This window comes from Anarrhichthys ocellatus, unplaced genomic scaffold (genome assembly GCF_004355925.1).
Source record: "Anarrhichthys ocellatus isolate YVR2014 unplaced genomic scaffold, GSC_Weel_1.0 scaffold3, whole genome shotgun sequence".
NCBI lineage: Eukaryota > Metazoa > Chordata > Actinopteri > Perciformes > Anarhichadidae > Anarrhichthys > Anarrhichthys ocellatus.
In genome coordinates, this window is record NW_022280033.1 from 15,406,094 (window position 1) to 15,426,303 (window position 20,210).

Sequence of the window (20,210 nt, forward strand, 5' to 3'; positions counted from 1 at the left end):
TACAGCAAACTAACGGGGCTTTCTTTATGACGTTCAATGAACTTGGTAGAGAGGTGAATAGTCACAAACAAACACTATTATCTTTGTTTTTCTGTTCAAATTAAGAAAATATTCAAGTTCACTCTTTGGCCCCTTCTGTGTTTACATGGCAATCCCAGGGGTCCTTAATCCAAAACATGGTGAGCGGCTGCGTGTTTAGTCCATTCACATCGATGCATGGGTTTAACATGGGATAGAGAGGCTCTGTGCACTGCACACAGAAGGAGTGGAGCAGGGTCATGGCATCAGCGTTGTAGAATGACAGCTCCCCCTTCTGGAGATTTGCCAGTATGCCCAGCTTTCTGACTCTCTTCCCCACTGACAGCTGCTTCTCCTGGGTGTCATGGCATGCCAGGTACTGTCCATCTCCATGGTAGATGCACCAGGATGTATTGTTCACACCCAGGCTGGAGGAGCTCTGACTTGGTGCATCTCCTTTATCGACTGGCCCGGTGGTCACACCCACTAGCCAGTAAGGTTTCTCCTGAACAATGACCTCCCAGTAGTGCCTACCAGTCGTAAAACTCTCCTGAGCGAGGACGCTGTACTGGAAGTCATATAGCTGAGGGCTCAGAGCTTCACTGACAGGCTGCCTTCTCCAGCACACCTGTTTCCTGTCCTGGGATATTTCCAGTTTTGGATGTGCTGACTTGGAGTCCAGAGCAGGAGAACTTAGACCTGCAAATACAAATCTGCATTCAGAACACAACTACAGAGATAGCGATTAGATTGCAAATCATAGGATACTAACATGACCACATTCGTGGGAAGTGTTGGGACAGAGCCACTGAGAGGTCATCCACCAGCTTCTCCATCGTTCTCAACTTCTCAAGGTCACACAGATCTTTGTCTACCTCCAGGATTGGTGCTAAATCCAAAGGGTTGCTACAATAAAAACTGAAAAGTATTAAAAAGCAAAAATCATACCAAAAAATAAAAGTTAGTAGAGAAAAAGTAGAGCGTTGCTACACTCACCAAAGATTCTGTGCTGTGATTTGCTGTTGGAAATAAACAGGTCATGTGTTACTGTTCGTATTGCAATCGCAGAAAACATTTTAGCTGCATTTGTACTTTCACATGATCACAATAACACACCATCATAATAATAGGTAGCCTACCTGTAGGAATCGCAGCTCAGTTTTCTCTTGGAGGAGTGATTTGCTGGAGGCTCTGAGGCTGTCTATCTCTTTGATCTGAGCCTCCATGTCGCCCCTCTGGGCCTCCAGCCACTCTGTCATGTATGTCTCCTCTGCGTCTATGATCTGCATCATCAGACGCTCATCGCCATCCAGCACAACGCGGATCCTGCTGTACTTGTCCGAGATTCTTTCTCTGAAATCTGCAGCAGACTTCTATTGAAAAAAATACACATTATACAAAAAAATAATACATACAAGAGGGGATTCTGCAAATAAAACAACAGAATGGTTAAAAGGAGGTATTTCATATTGTCTATACCACTGTTTGTGTATACAATGACCCCAGGTCCCTGATGGCGTGTTCTGCTTCACTTCTCCTCTTCAGCAGCTGGCTCATGGTGGTCTCTAACATGCTCTAAATACAGAAATACAACAGGCCTATACAACATGAAAACCCTGACAGAGAAATAAAGAAATAATCAATTTACAAGAAAATAAAACACACTAGTCAATGATAAAGCACTACTAATATCCACCTTGAAGTCTTTGCAGGCCTCATGGAGTTGGAGCGCTTTGTGGTTCTTGTGCATGCCAACCAGGAGACACAGGCAGCACACAGGGACACTCTCCTCCATACAGAAGAGCTTGAGCTCCTCACGGTGCTCCCTGCACTTCAGAGACAGCGGATCCCCCGTCACCTCCACAACTGTGTGCTCCCTCAGAGCAGACCTCTGCTGGTGCAGCAGGGCATGAGCCTGGCACAGTGCGGCGTCACAGGTCAGACAGGTCCTTATGGCCACCGAAGGTGTCTCTATGCAGTGGTCACAGTGGATAGCTGAAGATGATGTGGTTGCCCTGCTTGATGTTGTTGTCCATGGCTCTGTTGTTGACGGCTTGTTAGCGGCGAATAACTTTACTTTGGTCTGAAGGCTGGTGTTTATCTCCAGCGTGAGATCAGAGGGGAGGAATACCTGACACTCTGGACAGAAGAAAGGCCCCTCATCAGACCCCTCCGTTTCCCAGACAGCCTGGATACAGGTGAGACAGAAGCCATGTCCGCATGGCAGCGTCACAGGATCTGTGAAGAAATCCTGGCAAACGGGACACTTTAAAGTTTCCACGACAGTCCCCATAGCTCTGCTTGCACCTGTTATGTCAGCTCAGTGTGCACTGTGCTCCTGACCTTTCTGCTCATGAATGTTTCACAGGCCTCTGTTGGCATGCACACATCACTCATGTGCCCCAGTGTCAAGTTACTGAAGATGAGATGATATCTTCCATGAGCTGATTCAAGCCATTGACTCTCAGGACACCACACAGAATTGAATGGCACATTTCCAACAAACTGAATCAAGTGGATTCAATTACCAATTAGTTGTTCTAGTCAGCACAATTTAAACTAATTCATTTTAGTGTGAAAATCAATTCTTGACTTTGTGTTCAGTAATTTGACAAAATAATCTGAACTCAAGGTCCACTTATTTAGCTTTATTAGGAGCTTTCAACCACATGTTAAGGTCATCAGTAAATTGAGTTTGGTGGAATATCATGACATGAGTTAAGTTAAGTGAACCTAAATTGAGATTATTCAGTGACAGTTAAATGCAGTTACAGTATATAGTTATTCAGATCAACACTCCACTTTTTAATTTGTCAATAACATGGTCTCGTTTTATAAACAAATATGTTACATTAAATTGTTAAATTAAAGGTGTCTATTTTTATTTAAGAGCAGTTGTTAAGGCAATAAGTGAATCAATATCTTCATTAACATGTAGCGTTATCTCATGTTAAACAATAATTAATCATTTGTGTTTGTCTTTTACAGCATGCTATATGCACTTAATTGTATGTAGATCTTTTCAATTAATGCAGGAATTTGTTTGTTTTCTTGAAACTATGAACTACTATGAACTGCCAGTGTTGTACGTTTCTTTTACCCTCCTTCCCTGTGCTTGTACTTCCAGTAGCTACGTCCACCAATCAAAACCACTATTTCTGCGTACGTAAAGACTGAATCCTTCTCTCTACGTAAACGTATCATTGATGTATTGGCGTATCCAGACAGCCTACGCAATCCTACATTCGTGAATCGCTCAATTCCGGCACTTCCCAACCAACGTGGGCTGTGGATGTGGCACCAAAGCATCTACTGACTACGTGTCTCCTGCAGTGCACTCACAAGTGTAGTTGTGGTTTGGGTTTCAAGGTTTTCACACTGTGAGGTAAGGAGTCCTTTTGTTCAACATTTATTTGGTCCGTTTGGTTTAAAATAGCCGCTGAGCTTGGCAGTGAGGTAGCTTAATACAGCTAATGCTAGCTAACGTCAGCTAGCCCCAGGTCCTTTTTGACAGCAGAAACACTAGACAATAGCTACAGTTTGTTAGCTGTAATAACTTGCTCATTTCAATGGCTTTATATACGTTAGAGCTTATTTATATGAACGGCACCTATCTTATTCATTTCAGCTGTGAGGTAGTATGTCTTTAAGACACTAAAATCCAAATAATATTCACTGGATAAGTGTGTTCAACTAGCCCGAAAACTCAATGCTAATAATAACATCACGGCACATGATGCAAAGCTTCCCTGTGAGATAGAATAATGTACAAATGAATGTTAATTGATTTAGTTGTATCTGATTCTCTTTACAGTATTGTGACGATATCGTATCCAAAAGCTGCTTATCTCTGATGAGGTTATTGCACTTATGGTTAGAGTAACCTGACATTGGTCTGTGTGTTCATCACAGCTGTCCTCAGGTGTTCAGTGTCATGCTTGCCAGACTGGCCTTGTGCTCTCGCTCGCCATCCAGAATCCAGCAGTCAAATGTCTGTCCAGTCCCCATCAGAGCGTTTGCCCAGGCTAAATGTAAGTAGCCAGCCAACTTCTCTGTCATACCCGACGGGGACAATATGAACTTTATGCCTCAATATACTCTGTGCTGATGTGTAAATAATGATGTCTTTGTTATTCTCTGCAGTCCCACGTCCCCATGGGAAGTCTTTGGCCCACCGCAGTGAGCTAAAGCAGGCCAAACGTATCGTAGTGAAGCTGGGAAGTGCTGTGGTGACACGGGATGAGTGTGGTCTGGCACTGGGGCGACTGGCCTCAATAGTAGAACAGGTAACGCCACATTAGTGTTGTTGATACAGACCGGAGAGACACTGTGATGATGGCTGCGGGAATATAATGTTGTGTGTGTGTGTGTGTGTGTGTGTGTGTGTGTGGGGGGGGGGGGGGTGTCAAGTCAAGGAAGACGTAAAGACAAACTGAACGTTGGAGGGATCTTGCCTGTGAAAGAAGAACTTGAATGTTGACTAGCCCGTGTGTGTCCTGTCAGGTTGCCATGCTGCAGAATCAAGGAAGGGAGATGCTGATAGTCACCAGTGGTGCTGTGGCGTTTGGGAAGCAGAGACTGAGACATGAGATCCTGCTGTCTCAGAGCGTCAGACAAGCCTTGCATTCTGGACAGAACCAACTCAAAGAAATGGTGAGTAATAATCCTGAACACTGGGAACTGTAGTCCACTCGTTGACACATTTTGAACACAGTCGTGTTAACTTTTAGTGAACATCCTGTTTTTCAGTCGGTTCCAGTTCTCGAGGCACGGGCATGCGCAGCTGCTGGACAGAGCGGTCTGATGGCGTTGTATGAAACTATGTTCACCCAATACAGCACCTGCACTGCACAAGTATGCACTTGACTTTTCTCACAGAATGAAATGCTGACAGAGTTCAAATCTCACGTAATTCTCTATATTTCTGTCCACTTCTGCAGATTCTGGTCACCAACCTGGATTTTCACGACGAGCAGAAGCGTCGCAACCTGAGCAGCACGCTCCATGAACTGCTGCGGATGAACATAGTTCCTATCATCAACACCAACGACGCCGTTGTTCCGCCCCCTGTTCCCAACAGTGACCTGCAGGGGGGAAATGTGGGTACTGTGTGAAGGGCATGCTGGGAATGCTGAGTGTGGTCCAGAATTGTGATGGTGGATTGCTTAATTCATGCGTAAATTAAAGATGGATGTTGCTTTCTACTTACATGTCCACCCTCACTAACATTTAACTTCATGGGCACCATTGTTTTCATTCTAAGGCTGCTTTAAATGTTGACTACTTGTTCAGACTGTGGTGGTTTTGTTTGTTTTGTGCCATTCTAGTGTGCACAGACCTGCTTGTCTCCTTTTGGAAAGAGGTGAACATGTGTTGTTGGTTTTGCAAGTGAATGGGACCGGGAGGCTTTTGTTGCATGGAAGCAACAGATAAGCTATTATTCTACAGTATAATGTGAGAGCCAGTGATTTTCCCTTTGGCCTAATGACAGTTCTGTTTGTATTTCAGGTGATAAGCATCAAAGATAATGACAGCTTGGCTGCACGGCTGGCTGTTGAAATGAAAGCAGATCTCCTCATTGCCCTGTCTGATGTAGAAGGTACAGAAATCACCACCAAGTTGATGATTAGTTATGATTTACTTTGCATGTGTGCATAACTTTCTGTATGGCCTCTTGGTCTATCAATATCAATGTGACTGCTTTGCTTCTGTGCAGGATAAAAGATAAAATGCTATTCTACAGGCTTATACGACAGTCCCCCAGGAACGGATGATGCCAAGCTCATTGATATATTCTATCCTGGAGACCAGCAGTCAATCACGTACGGCACGAAGTCCAGAGTCGGCAGTGGCGGTATGGAAGCCAAGGTCAGCGTGACAGTTGATATGTTATCTCAAAGTGGAAACGGGACCGACGAAAAAGTTGCATTCTACTCAATCATGTTGTCGTCCGAATCAGGTGAAAGCAGCGCTTTGGGCTCTACAGGGCGGGACGTCTGTTGTCATTGCCAACGGCACACATCCTAAAGTCACAGGCCACGTCATCACAGATATTGTGGAGGGGAAGAAAGTTGGCACCTTCTTCTCTGAAGTGAAACCCGCAGGTATTGGGTAAAACCATGCGCAAAGAGTGTTTCATTCACTTGTTGTGATTGTGTATTTATATTTGATGCTTTGATATTTGATCATTAACACCACCAGGCCCGACTGTGGAGCAGCAGACGGAGATGGCCCGGCATGCAGGCAGGGCTCTGGCCTCCCTGGACCCTGAACAGGTGAGGTTCTTGCTCCCTCATTATGGTCTGGTAGTGAGATGCTTTCGTATTTGAAGAGGATGGAATGGCATATATTTAGCACTGATATATTAAGATTTAATCCCACAAGACATGTAGTTTATTTCTAGGTTAAGTCCCCTGAATTCAGTATATTGGCGTCATTATATTGTTCCTAAATTAATTTAAATGACAACATTACAAGAGGGAGAGATCATCTCCTGCCTAACACTCAGCAAACATAATATATTAGAAAAGCTATCGATACTGTTAGGTTTTTAAGAACAAAGGATGAAGGAGCCTGCAGGCCGCAGGTACTCTTCTGCTGCGAGCTTCTTACTGCGCACGCGCATCAGAAGAATGAGCTAGATCCGGTTCAAATTAAAACAATATTTAATGTACTACACAAAGTTCACTTACAAACTGAATTAACTATCAATAGTAATGTTCTCGAGAGCAGAGACCACATACACAGTCCGGCGCTGCCAGTTAGCTGAAAATGAGAGCTGCAGTGATCTGAGGTAAACTCCCTAAAACATTGTCTTTTGTATCCCCTGAGAGTCGGAAAGTGTCCGATACTGTCATAAAACGTGTGAATGACCCTCCGTGGCGATTAGTGATTGGCTTCATTTGAATTCTGTCCCCTCCCATTATCGATCCCTTAGCAAAACATCTTGGCTCCTCGTAAAACATCTTGGACTCCTCCTCTCTGTCCTGCTGGTCAGCTTGGCATTTGACCGTCCCACTGGCCCCATCCTCCATCGATGATGTCGCCTCCATTTGCTGCTGCATGTCTGACACCTCACTCAGAATCCCTATCTGACCCTCAAAACTATTCTTAGTGTTTTAATACCTACAGTGACTATACTTCTATGATTTAATACATTCAATGAGTTAATATACTGTAACATATAATATCCTCTATAAGCAAGAATATTGTAAACCTATAATACATTCCATATGGAAACATATTGTGACTAAGATATATATTATTGTAACACTTCTACTCACCACTAGGGGTGTTATTAAATCCTACTAATAATGCATTTAATACTGAAATTCTCCACAATACTAAAACATGAATGAAAAAGTGACTCGTTTTCACAACAGGATGCAGGGAGTCACTAAACTCATTAGGTTTTCATTGTACTGGTAGCGGCTGTAATTACTCTTGATTCTAGTATTTGTTAATCATATGGAGGTGTGCGTTTGTTTTCTCCAGAGAGGGGAGATCATCTGCTCTCTTGCTGAGCTGCTTACAGAGAAGAAAGATGAGATCCTCAGCGCCAACATGAGAGACATGGAGTTAGCGACAACGTCAGGTACACAGAAGACACACAGATCATAGTGCATCAGCCATGTTGTCAGTAAGAGGCTTGTGAATGCATAATACTTGTAAGTTTAGAAGTTTGCCTGCAGTCATTGCATAGCAGGAGTAGGGATATTACTCTTTAACTGGGTAAGCAAAGTTCTCACTTCAGCTTTTCAAAGCCTCTGGTTGCTGAAAGCCAACATATCTTCTCTCCATAGATCTTCTGAGTATTGCATTGTCGGTGTTCTTTACCCGTTCATAGGTCGTCTCTCCCAGCCTCTGATCGACCGCCTGAGTCTGTCAACCGCTAAGCTGAACAGCCTTGCCATTGGCCTCCGTCAGCTTGCTGTGTCCTCCAGGGATAGCGTGGGTCGGGTGCTGAGGAGGACCAGGGTGGCCAACAACCTAGAGCTAGAACAGATCACTGTGCCCATCGGTGTCCTGCTGGTCATCTTTGAGTCGCGTCCTGATTGTCTCCCACAGGTCAGTAAACCCAAACACTCAGCCTGTAGACTTGAGGCCTTTACACACCAGGGGGCGTTATGAAAGAACGCCAAAATGTGAAATACACGCCTGCCAATATTTCTGCATCAAAACTATTCGGAACGGCAGCAAAGCAAGTTTGTGTCAGTTGCAACACTTTTTAAATAAAAGGTTGCAATAGATTCATGCAGGCAGAGGATCAACTACCCGGATCTTTTTGACCCAGAGTAGCGTCTGGCAGGCTGTCTGAGGTAAACTGTTGTATAGCCTAAGACACTGTTAGCTGTTTTATTGAGTTTCCTTCATAAAAATGCTCTGAGTGAATTTGAGTTCCCTCTGGTAAACAGTCACCAGTGTATATGTCTCAGGCTTTTATTGTAGAAGGTAAGAACGGAAGGAGTGAATCTGGTCGGCGCTGCCTTCGTCAAGGTTGTAAAAAGTGACTGTCTATAAAAGAAGATAAAAATATATAGATTAGACTACAGGAAAAAAACACCCCAGGTGTGTAAAGGCGTTGCATCACCATCAACGTTGTCATTGAAAGTCCCATCTTCACATATTTCTTATTGTGTTTCAGGTGTCGGCTCTGGCTATAGCCAGTGGAAATGCTCTGCTACTGAAGGGAGGCAAAGAAGCTTCCAACACCAATAGAATTCTACATCAACTCACTCAGGAAGCACTTTCCATTCATGGCGTGGCAGATGCCATTCAACTGGTAAGACTGAAAGCATTGCGCTATTGAAACACAGTTTTTACACGATGACAATATTACCTCTAAGATACTCTGTAACATTATAAAATGTATCCTGGCGTGTAGGTGAGCACACGTGAAGAAGTCGAGGATCTGTGCCGACTAGACAAGTTGATCGACCTGATCATTCCGAGGGGCTCGTCCGAGCTCGTTCGGAACATCCAAAGGGCAGCGAAGGGTATTCCTGTTCTGGGCCACAGCGAGGGCGTCTGTCACGTCTACATAGACAGTGAAGCTGCAATAGACAAAGCTATAGATATTGGTACGGTTGTGGAAAAGTGTTTCCCTTTCTGCAATCATTTTGCTCATGGTGTTATGAAAGTTGCCAACATGTTGCTCAGGAGTTATGAACTGCTGAATATACAGGTGCTAACTTGTGTTTTATTCCAGTCAGAGACTCCAAATGCGACTACCCTGCAGCCTGCAATGCCATGGAGACCCTCCTTATTCACAGGGATTTGCTGCGAACTCCTATATTTGACCAGATCATTGATTTGCTGAGAACCGAACATGTAAGAAACATGCACACAAACTTTTACACATAGCAGTACATGTAAAGTGTTTTAAAATTCTGATTTATTTAGTTTATAAATCATTGTGCCATTGCCTTCTCTCAGGTGAAGATCCATGCAGGCCCCCGGTTTGCATCCTATTTAACTTTCAGCCCATCGGAGGTGAAGTCTCTGAGAACAGAGTATGGGGACCTGGAGTGCTGCATTGAGGTGGTAGACAGCATGCAGGACGCCGTGGACCACATCCACAAATACGGCAGCTCCCACACTGATGTCATTGTTACAGAAAGCGAAGAGACAGCCGAGCAGTTTCTGCAGCAGGTGGACAGCGCCTGTGTATTCTGGAACTCCAGCTCTCGCTTTGCCGATGGCTACCGCTTTGGCCTAGGTGTGTACAGTAGCAGGCATGGGTTTACATTCCTTTTGTAAATGGATCTAACCTACCACTGGTTTGAAAATGAGTTAATTTTGCATTGCTTATTTTGCAGGAGCTGAGGTTGGTATCAGTACGTCACGGATACATGCCAGAGGTCCAGTGGGTTTGGAGGGGCTTCTGACCACTAAATGGGTCCTTCGAGGGGAAGGGCACACTGTGGCTGACTTCTCTGAGCAAGGGAGTATGAAATACCTTCATGAAAACCTCCCTGTCCCCCAGGGGGGGCTTTAATTAGGGGCCCAACCAAAGAGCCATGAACGGGAAGGAAGATAACTGATGTCTACCCAGAGTTTATGAAGAGGTCTGCCAGTAGCACTTCAACTTTTAAGCGGCTGCTTCTTCACCTGTGTAAATCCACTATTTCGGTGCAGAAAAAACGGCTACTTTTACTGGACAACCTGTGCATAAACCTGTGAACCAGCTTTTTACACAAATGCCAATCTCCAGAGACAATGACTGATTGTTACGTGACTGGTGAGAGGGAAATGTAATCCGGCAGGTCAAACACAGACGAAGCTCTTTCCTCTGTAAGGTCTTTTTTTTTTTTTTATAGTAAGAAAAAAAGATCACTGACTCAGCTATGATTTTCAAACTTATTTTTCTACATGCAAACCCCTTTCCCTTGGCCTTTTTGTAATTTACTGTAAGCGATGTTTGTGCTGGATCTTGGCTCAGATTTACTTTGCTGCCTCTTTGCACAAATGATTTAATAAATATGCTGTACAGTTCTTTTCTCATCATTTTATGTTTTATTGGTCACAAACTGACAAATCTGCATCATCCTGTCCCTGGTTTACAAATGCATTTAGTTTAAAGATGTATTTAATTACCAAATGTAATCAGTTTTTTTTTATATTTTGTAATGCTAACAATCAATTGTGTTTTTTTGCACCTGTCACATTTGACTCATTGTGGCCTTGATTTTCGGTGCAATATAAAAGTCTTGTAGCTCTATGGAAACGGCACAATCGCAGCTAGAAGAATGGAGAACTCAAATGTCTTTTGTGCAGTATAACAGTTATAATACTAGACATCTATTTTATTTTATTTTTTTTTTAAAGCACAAGTTGAATTTCTTTGATAATTTACTTAAAAAAAACAATGGAGTCTATACGCCCAACATTTTTACAACTGCCCACAAGTGTTGCACAGAATCTCTAGAAATTAAGAAATGCTGTTTGCTTTTAATTCAAAAACAATTACTTAGACTTCGTCTCCATACATTTATATTAAATCTTTCCAACGGTGTTTATTACTGTTCTGGACAGTCACATTCTAAGCCATGGCGAACAGCATGCAATCATATATATCTCCCACATCTGGCAATAACAGCTCAACATTTTTGGACAACCTCTGCTCAAAGGCTCTTCTAACATTAAAGAACTTGAAAAAAACAACACCACCACTGCACGGGGACCTCCGCGTGGTTAGGGGAACCATTGCAGTCGCTTGTGTCTGTAGGGAGAAATAGCCCTGGTCTGGTTAGGCTTACATGGCTGATTGTTAAATGTTTTCAAAGCTCCCACTTTTCCTCAACGCAGCACTGGTGACGTATTTCATAGGGACGTGGTTTGCTAGTCACAGCACCACAGTCTTGCCTCCTGCTGCTGCCAAATTTAGCTGTCATCCGAGTCGATGTTAAAGATGGCAGGAAACAAGTCTTACACTATAGTTGAATATTTTGGTGGGGATAGCGGTTACCGATGTGGTTACTGTAAAAATGATGAAGGCAACTTTTCTCACGGTAAGAGTCTTATCCGGTAACGTTAGCGAAGAAACACAGCTGGTAGTTGTTGTTGCTGAACTGGATGGTGCTAACGACCTAGCCCCGTCTACTTGCTCTGGTTTTGAGAGGGGGTTGAACTGTAATCCTAATGTCAGTACATATGAGTAAATTATGTTATATCTGCTGTACTTAACGTACACTGCAAGGCCAGTACATTACATTTAATTGAGTGTATGTTAGCGTTCACCTCACGGTACTTGGACAGTGTCATGTTAGTATTAACTCAGCTTTTAGCTTTCAGCATTTTACAGCCCAACTCTCTCATCATGGGGAAAAAAGCTATACTGTCGTTGAGTAAAATGAGGTCAGATAATTAAGTAAGGTTTGGCTGGTGTTTGTTGAATTACTACAGTTGGACAACAATGTTTACTCCAGTCTAACGCGGTAATATTAGTAGCTTAGCTTGCTAACATCTATACTAGCATCAAGCTAGCTGGACAGAGAACTTAAGGATGTTGCTCTCACGTGCAAAAGTGCAGCTCTCTGGCTTTCGTTTGATCCGAGACACTGGGACTAGAGACATTTATGTGACCTGCTGAAACGCTATCTTGCATTCAACGTACACATTTTGGTGTGGAGAGCTCAGATGTGATGGTCAGTAAGAGGACAGGGGTTCTATTTAACTTTACACAGATAGTAAACATGAGATCGATAGTAAACAGATTGCAGCGTGTTTACTGAATGTGCTGGATGTCAGCTGGATGTCAATGTGCTGCTTTGTTACTGTGGCAGCATCATCAGAGATAAAAGCATAGTGACACAATCAATGACTCGATCAGTTATTTTAACCCTATTTTGTAGGTTAAGTGCTGGAGTGTTTTTATTCTATGTTTAGTTTAAGGAGATGGAAAAACATCTTCATCCAGCTCCTGAAGATCCTTTCTCCCTGATCCAGTTGTGAACAGTAGCCTGGGCTCACTTCCAAGTGAACCCATGGTTTGTTTGAAGGGATAACAGCCAGTGGATCGAGCATTTAACTACGCCAGTTTGCATTTCTATTTCCTCCTAATTCTCACAATGTCTTGTCTTCATATGCTGTGCCACCACTTTTTACTTCGCATACCATTTCAAAAGCCTGGTCACAAATAAAGTGACAGACAACTAAAATATTTCTTTATGCATCTGCTTGTCATTCAAATAAATGTCCGACTTTCACACCCACAACACGTTGAACATAAAAAGCTCTGTTTATCAGTGGGACGAAACTGCAAAACATCTGTGTAAGAAGACAGGAAGGGATTTTCCTTGTGGGACTGAATGGTGCCACTCAGAGTAGGTGAACAGGGGTGAAACAGGTTGACTATAATTAGGGTTCAGGCAGCTCCTAATGCAGTCAATGAGCGATTTGGCTCAGAGCCAGCAGACAAGACTTGTTGTCTAAGCTAAGATAAGAGTGGTAATCTGGATATGTTGCATCATGTGGGAATGGCGAGATCTCGAGAGGAAGTGAGACTGCTTCCTGTGTGTTTCTTAGCAGCTGTCAGTAACGCTGTAAGACTGTACTGTAGGTTCCTTTCAGGAGACTTACGACGACAGAAATGAGCCCATTATTTCAAACCACTAAGGTCCAGCTAAATTCTTACTGTAGTGCTTATATTTTACTGGGAAGACGTGCAAAATCTGACCATCAGAAAGATTATCAGCTACATGATCAGGGTTTTTTCTAAGCAGGTGTTGGGTGCGATAGTGTTTTCCTCTGTGTGATCGGTACAGTGATGTTATCAACAGTGTTGTTGGGGTCCGAAGCAAATGTGACCCCCCCCCCCCCCCACTAAAGAGCACAACATCTGCGCCCCCTCTGTGTTACTGTGTCTGTCACGCCTCAGGGGAGGCTGAAACACGGATCAGGTGTGAACAATGGAAAGGCTCGCCTGTGCCGTGATGATAGCAGCTGTTGCACGTGCATGAAACTCAGATGGCATGATTCATGTGTACTCTGGAACCTTTTATTAATGTCTGACTTCCTGCCTGACTAGTTATCAGGCCTTTTCATGGACAGGTTTCTGGGGCTGTTGTGTCATTTGTTTGGCCCCGCCCTGTCCTCTCCCTATTTACTAACTCTTAAAGGTTTTTAAGATGATGATCACTTGATGTATACGGTTTTAAATATATCATACTTCCTTTATACTCCATTTGGAGCGTTCTCAATGCTTCCTAAAACAGAATTCTAAAATTGGTACTTCATACTCAAATTCATATGACAACTGGACTGCTCTGTAATTGCAGAAGTCATGAGAATTCTGGGACATAAAATTAGGGTCATAGAGCAGAAACTCCTGAGAGACAATATTCTACATGTGTGGTGAGGCCATAAATGTGTGATATGTAAACACAACAAAAGGATCATAAATTAAAGATTAATCTTGTGTATTTTCTTGGCTTTCACTCTTGTTCATACCGGTGTTTTCACTTGAAAATACAAGTTCTCCTCCTTCTGTTACCGTCTTTCTGTTCTGCTCTGTCTTCAGTCGGTGGATAACAGAAAATTCATTTTTGAATGTAGTTCAAACATTCAGAACTGCCCTTATAATTGTCTATTCTATCACATTATATAAAGTTTTATCATGCGTTTCATCTGGTGTGATTTTGTACGGTGTGTTCAGTTTTTATGCCAGTGAAAAACTCCCACTGGATGTAAATACTGTAAATGTCATGCACTGTGAGTAGCTTCACAACTGACAACGAATTTGGAAAAACACACCGTATGGAAGACCAAATATTTTGACACACTCTGCGTATCATCAGATATGTTAACTATTATGGTGAGTATGTCTGATCGAAGTAAAAGCTGGTGTAATCTTGTAAAAGGAAATATTGCCGGCCTTAGAACCAGCTCCAGTCACTCACTGCTTCATCGTCGTGGTGTCTCTCTTTTGGATCACATTGTGCCGTCTCTGGCTGAACACCATTCTCCTGGGACATAGAATGCTATGCTCAGTGTGTGTTGTGTGAACTGTTGGACAGTGACTTCCCTTGGTTGTTTTAGATGTAAACTGATAGTGGTCTTGTCATCAAGTGTTTGGTGTGTGAGCAAACTGTGTATATGGCTGCGGAGGAGAAGGTCACGAGTTAAAACGGGGAGCTGAGACCTCAGTCCTGGGAAGTAGGATCCGAGCTGCTGTGGACACAAACAATACTTTTTTGAATGTTACCATTGAGAACTGTGGTAATCTTTTTTGGGGTCACTGTGATTTAAGCTGAAACAAAAATGTGGACCCCTCCCCCACCAGACTCTGTAATCAGCTTATTGACAAACTACTCCTTACTTGCATACACGCCTCTTATTTCAGGCTCTTTTATCCGTTAATCAAGCTTCCTTTCAGAGATGGCATGCTTTCATGGATGTTTGAAATGTATAGTGTAAAATCAATTCAATGTTTCAAAGTTCCTTTTGTTTTCTACAGGGATGTGGTCTCACACCATGACTGTACAAGACTACCAAGACCTCATAGACAGAGGGTGGAGAAGGTGAGGAGTTGTCTCTGCCTTCATGGAATCCTGCTCGCTAAATCTGTATTTAGTGAGGGCAATCTGTTCTTTCCTCTTTCAGAAGTGGGAAATACGTCTATAAGCCCAAACTGAACAAGACATGCTGTCCACAGTATACCATCAGGTAATGTCACCCATCATGTTCTCATAGGATTCATAGCGGACAAGACAACATGGAACACATGAGGATGACCCATAATAGTTTGATAGATGTATTAAATGATCTATTAGATACTTGTATAACAACAGAAATGTATACAAATATGTGTTCTTCATAAACCTTTTATGCTCCCTGTATAGATGTCATGCACCGAAATTCCAGCCTTCCAAGTCCCACAAGAAAGTCCTGAAAAAGATTAGCAAATTCATTTCCAACGGGGAACTACCGAAAGAACAGGATGACGGTGAGAGTGTATTCATTTTTGTACGGTTTGCATGTGTATTGTCTGATACATTTCTCTGTACTTGTATACAAAACATACATGAAAAAAGTGGAAAAAGGCAGCAGTCAGCAGCCAACACTATTGGACTGCACGTGCATCAGAGTGCATGGTTGGAACTCGGCACAAGCTCCAAACAGTTTTGGCCCTGTGGCTAAGTAGTACGCATTTTCTGGTGTGAGCAAATTTTTGTGCCTGTCAGGTGAGCCAATGGACTCCGTGTGTGACGAAGCACGTCCACGGGAGCCGAGTAGCATCTGCCCCTCCGAAGTGAAGCGTGCCGCAATCACCGACATTCAGAAGGAGCTACCGGAGTGTCCCGCCATCACGGAAGTTCAGAAGGAGGTAGCGGACGGCGCTCCTGCCGACTCGGAGACGTCAAGAAAGGATCCGGAGTCCGTCGCGGATGAGAGAACGACAGCCGCAGCTCCTAAACCAGGTGAGAAATCTGGTTCACTGGTAATACTCATCAACTATCAGCAACTATTTTCATAATCACTTATCAACACTTCTGAAATGTCGGAATTTTTAAGCTTTTATTACTGAAATTTGAGAGTAAGTGGAAACTATTTGGGTTTTGGACTGTTGTTGAATGAAACAAGCACATTTAACACATTTTAACATGCTTTTTTCACCATTTTCTTACAAAACAGTTGATTGAAACGATAATCGACAGATTAATAAATCATGATTATCGTTGCAGCAGCACTAGCCCTGTATGAATGAATGAACTTAATACAACTAATGTTAAATGTACGCTGGTCCATGCAGCCTTATGCCGTGTTCACACCAAATTCGCGCCGTGTTTGGTGTGAGCGCACCTTTTGATCGACATTCCAGCAGCTGCATTTAGTAACACAGAACGGGGATTGGTTACCTGCTTTTTACTGCGGTCCTACTGCACCTACCAAAAAAAATAGTTTATCTAAGATGTCTGATATTCTCTGAAACTGCAGTCGGGCCCACTTTAAAGTGGTGACGGTAGCTTAAATGACAATTCACCACAATCATAAGCAAAACTGCCACTGTGATATTCAACTATAGCTGCAGCACCATTGCTCGCCAGAGTGTGTCACTGTTCACCTTGTGATATACTCCACTGTGTTTTGAGGAGTGTGTCCGGTTTTGGCTTATCTGTCATGTTCCCCTCCTCACTTTCCAGTCCAGGATATGTTCATAGCCAACGCGCGGTAATGAATTAATAACGCTCGCAGTGAGGAGATAATAAACTCCTTTTAGACACAGGAAGCAGAACTTCTAACAACTGCTCATGTTTCAGGCCGCGACCGCTTGTTCCCTCTCAAACATCTAATGAGAACGCGCTTGTTAATCAGAAGGCAGGAAAGCTCAGCGTTGGCACCGGTCGACCCAGAGGCAGACATAAACACGCAGAGAAAACTTTCAGCGGTGCCAGTGTCTTCCTGTTCTCACACCTGTGTCAGCACCACAGTCCTCTTCGTCAGACTGTCAGAAATAACACGCCTAGTCAGAAGGCTAGCAAAGAGGAAGCAGGTAGGATTTACTATGTTGGATCAGCGGTCCTCCGCTCCCCCCTTATTCACCTCCGACAGAAAACACCTGGACATATCTTTCCTCGAGTTTTATGACCGGAGCGCTTTATAGCTTTGGGCAGCTTCCAGTTCTAGCTTGAGAAACCATGGCTCTCCATTTCCATATAGCGTGCGCAAAGCCAGAGGTAAACAGATACAGAGGTACATATGGAATGCTGTGCTTTGCAAAGCTGTCCCAGGATCTGCTTTTTATGGATTCGCAAGTAGTGAGACTTGCATACATGCATTTGTGTTCTTGAAATTCAGTATTTTATCAATGTGTGTGTGTGTTGGAGTAAACCCCAGGGAGCTAGTCAGTGATAATTGATGATCAAAATCTTATCATTTAAAATCATTTTATTACAAAGTGATTTCTAGGGTAAGGGCTTTAGGCAACTATAGCAGCACACAGCAGAGACGCATAAAGACACACAGCGATGCAACAACCCGTTCGTCAAACACCGTGCTAAGGGTGCCTTGGGCCTCGGTATCGGACGACGAGGACCTGGGAATCGAGAACAGGCTGCACACCCTGTGTGCTGATATTGGCTGGGGGTTACATGCCCACGTGGGGCCCAAAGGCTCTTTGCTGATGCCCAGAAACGTCCGCAACGCAGAAGAAATAATAAGAGAATAAAATATGAGAAATAAGAAAATGTAGGCAAAGGGCAGAGTCTGTGTAGATACAGACGGTGCCACACACTTATAGGAGGTCATACGTGGTGATTGAGAGGGATTATTTGTACAGAGAGTACAGTTTCCCAGAGTTTCTATAATATGACCCTGCATAGCACCATGTTAATATTTTAGTGGCTGCTCTCGGATAACTGCATCGTCCTCCCACAGTAAATTCATGTAATGTCACCATGTGTTTACATGCAAGAAAGCAAGTATATCACAATTCTAGACAGATTTCGGGGGAGAGGGAGAGTGTCACGGTTTTTATGAAGTGCTAACTGCTGGAGCGGGAGTATGTGTCCTCCACAGGAACTGATCTGTCAGACTTTATCTTCACCGCGGCTGCATATGCTGTCCTCAGGAGTACCTGTGTCTGTTTGTGCAAGACCAAGAGAAAGTGTATCAGTGTGTGTGTGTGTGTAGTGAGAGTGTAATAGGAGGGAGGAGAGGCACGTGGACAGAGTAATCGTGGATCAGGGCTGATGTGTTTGTGGTTGAGACGGTGTGTGTGAGACGAACACAGTCCAGACTCTGTGCGACCGGTCTGTCTTGACTTTGTCGCGTCTATTCCGAGAGAGGAAAACCCTCCGACCTCACTAGCGTCACAAGTTGAAACAAATTGTTTCCCAAGAACTTTAGTTACATTATACTAGAATATTTTGCTGTTGCTGTAGTCCTCAAGTTCACCCTATACATTCAAAATCAGGGTTTGAAGATAAATCATGAAATAAGCCAGAATCTGCAAATACTTCCCGTCTGTTTTTACTATTCACAAGACAGACGCTGCACCTTAACAGTAGAAGAAGTAGTTTGAGTCAGCTGAAGCTGAACGCTTCCAGTGACGCGTGGCCAGTGCCAGAGTTTCCCTCTCTCCTCGTCAGGACCAGGTGTCCCAATCTTCCCCGTTACGTCGACACAGGGGAAAGTTGGTAAGCGAGCTGATGGCGGCGGCTGGCAATAAGACAAGCAGGAAATGGCTCTCGTTTCCTTATTGCTCCAAACAGGATGTAGGCGTGTAAACTGTTGACATGGGATGCCCGGAGAGCTGCGGGGGCTTAGAAAGAGCCAAGAAGGTGGTGGGGGTGGGATGATGATGAGGAGGAGGAGGGGGGCAAAGAGAGGGAAACTAGGGGAGATTCAGTTGCTTCAGAGAATGTTAATGTTACTCTTGTTGAGAGAGAAAAAGGGAGAAAGTGCGTCTTCTGCTAGTAACACCCTTTTTTAAATGGTGAGCAGAGCAACTCATTCATGTGCCACAGCAGCTTAGATCTGGTATTTCTGTCATTTTAGAGAAAAAACACCCATGGATTCATTATGGCCCCTGTTTCTGCTTCTTCTGTTCTTTTCTTATAGATGCACACTAGCTAGCAGCTAACCCTTTGGGCTTGCACAGATCATATTGTTTTATAGCTTCCTAAGCAATGATGTAAGCTAAAGTCTATTGAGGCAGGGAATCAAGAAAATGACTTCTAAAGACCTTTCTGTTGAGACTGTCTTCTGCAGGGGGGGGGGGCACACTAAAGTAAACATGGCAGCCAATCTGCCCAGAGAGGCAGGCAGAAATCTGCACTCTTTTGAGACTCCTCAATACCAGCGGCTTGAAGCTCCCACCTCTCGTACTTCTGTGTTTAGTCTTATTCCTAAAGCTTAGTTCATACTCGCCGTAGCGAGGTGTGCACGCTAGAAACCGACGTTATTACGGCCTACGCGCAAGGCACTTGCTCTCGCACCTCTTGAATTTTGTAACTTTGCACACGTGGTGCGTGCAATCAGAGCTTTCCAGATGTGACTGTCGCAAATGTTCACTGATAAGAGCACTATTAACATTCCTGAGGATTTCGCAGAGACGGCTAATTTGTTTTTAAATGCTTTCAAAACCGGAGGTCTTAAAAACAATCTTCATTTGAGTAAATTCTTTGCCAGCCAAATCAAATTGTCAACCAGGATATTGTTTCTTTATAATGCATTTACTACCCGACTTCTGCCTTTACAGGGCTTGTATAAAGGCATTTAAGTAGTCTATTCAAATGAGATATGAGTTTACAGCTTATTACAATTCCTCCTCTGCATAGCGGAGGTTGGTTTCTGGCTTTTAGATGCGTAACACTCGTCTTCTTGCTTCTTCACAGTACATTTTGATTGTACGGCAATGCTTTGAAAACGAGTACATTTGGAAAGCTTTGACAATTCCCCCCCCCCCTCCTCCTCCTCTCTTCTGTCTGGGCTGCAGGGATGGGTGCTGATCCCGGTCGGCCGCCATGTCGGAAGGCCAGAGACTTAAGAAAGGAGCGACGTCTTCAGAAAGAGCAGATTAGACAACACGCTGATGGGGGCTCTTCCATTGTCTCTCCTACTCCACCCACTCCGGCACTGACCAAGCAACCCAAACCCCTGGAAGATTTCATCAGTGAGTCATTGCCTGACAACTCTTCTCATTGCCTTGAGGTAAGCAGAAATATGGAGTAGGTACTTTCTTTTTCTTC

General features: G+C 43.7%; 3 protein-coding genes across 5 annotated transcripts in view; 2 read left to right on the forward strand and 1 right to left on the reverse strand.

Moving 5' to 3' along the window:
* Positions 1–118: 118 nt before the first annotated feature.
* Positions 119–2,311, reverse strand: LOC116398382 (E3 ubiquitin-protein ligase TRIM39). The gene is made up of 5 exons (XM_031874632.1): positions 1,715–2,311; positions 1,158–1,391; positions 1,015–1,037; positions 791–924; positions 119–717 (listed from the first exon to the last, which is right to left on the reverse strand). The coding sequence occupies exons 1-5, from the start codon at positions 2,309–2,311 to the stop codon at positions 119–121; spliced, it is 1,587 nt and encodes a 528-aa protein (XP_031730492.1).
* A 933-nt stretch (positions 2,312–3,244) lies between these two features.
* On the forward strand, positions 3,245–10,521 carry LOC116397425 (delta-1-pyrroline-5-carboxylate synthase-like). Its single transcript, XM_031872834.1, has 17 exons — positions 3,245–3,403; positions 3,931–4,049; positions 4,162–4,304; positions 4,522–4,671; positions 4,768–4,872; positions 4,959–5,117; positions 5,527–5,617; positions 5,762–5,886; positions 5,978–6,122; positions 6,220–6,293; positions 7,513–7,612; positions 7,865–8,085; positions 8,663–8,800; positions 8,903–9,098; positions 9,227–9,348; positions 9,454–9,736; positions 9,837–10,521. Exons 2-17 carry the CDS (start codon positions 3,953–3,955, stop codon positions 10,013–10,015), a joined length of 2,328 nt encoding a protein of 775 aa, XP_031728694.1. The 5' UTR covers positions 3,245–3,403; positions 3,931–3,952; the 3' UTR covers positions 10,016–10,521.
* A 64-nt stretch (positions 10,522–10,585) lies between these two features.
* The window catches only part of ate1 (arginyltransferase 1), a 52,473-nt gene continuing 42,848 nt past the window's right edge, over positions 10,586–20,210 (forward strand). For all 3 annotated transcript variants that reach the window (XM_031872864.1, XM_031872846.1, XM_031872855.1), the window contains exons 1-6: positions 10,586–11,528; positions 14,975–15,038; positions 15,121–15,183; positions 15,360–15,463; positions 15,702–15,938; positions 19,958–20,172. In XM_031872864.1, coding sequence (XP_031728724.1) covers positions 11,420–11,528; positions 14,975–15,038; positions 15,121–15,183; positions 15,360–15,463; positions 15,702–15,938; positions 19,958–20,172 — 792 coding nt within the window. In that variant the 5' untranslated portion in view covers positions 10,586–11,419. The remainder of the gene's footprint in view (positions 11,529–14,974; positions 15,039–15,120; positions 15,184–15,359; positions 15,464–15,701; positions 15,939–19,957; positions 20,173–20,210) is intronic.

Excerpts from the sequence above, each read along its gene's own strand:
- LOC116398382 (XM_031874632.1), bottom strand. The coding sequence starts at position 2,311 with ATGGGGACTGTCGTGGAAACTTTAAAGTGTCCCGTTTGCCAGGATTTC. Across the intron at positions 1,038-1,157 it reads CTGAGCTGCGATTCCTACAG|CAAATCACAGCACAGAATCT; the intron begins GTAGGCTACCTA and ends TATTTCCAACAG. Across the intron at positions 718-790 it reads CTTCCCACGAATGTGGTCAT|GTCTAAGTTCTCCTGCTCTG; the intron begins GTTAGTATCCTA and ends TTGTATTTGCAG.
- LOC116397425 (XM_031872834.1), top strand. The coding sequence starts at position 3,953 with ATGCTTGCCAGACTGGCCTTGTGCTCTCGCTCGCCATCCAGAATCCAG. Across the intron at positions 7,613-7,864 it reads GGAGTTAGCGACAACGTCAG|GTCGTCTCTCCCAGCCTCTG; the intron begins GTACACAGAAGA and ends ACCCGTTCATAG. Across the intron at positions 8,801-8,902 it reads TGGCAGATGCCATTCAACTG|GTGAGCACACGTGAAGAAGT; the intron begins GTAAGACTGAAA and ends CCTGGCGTGTAG.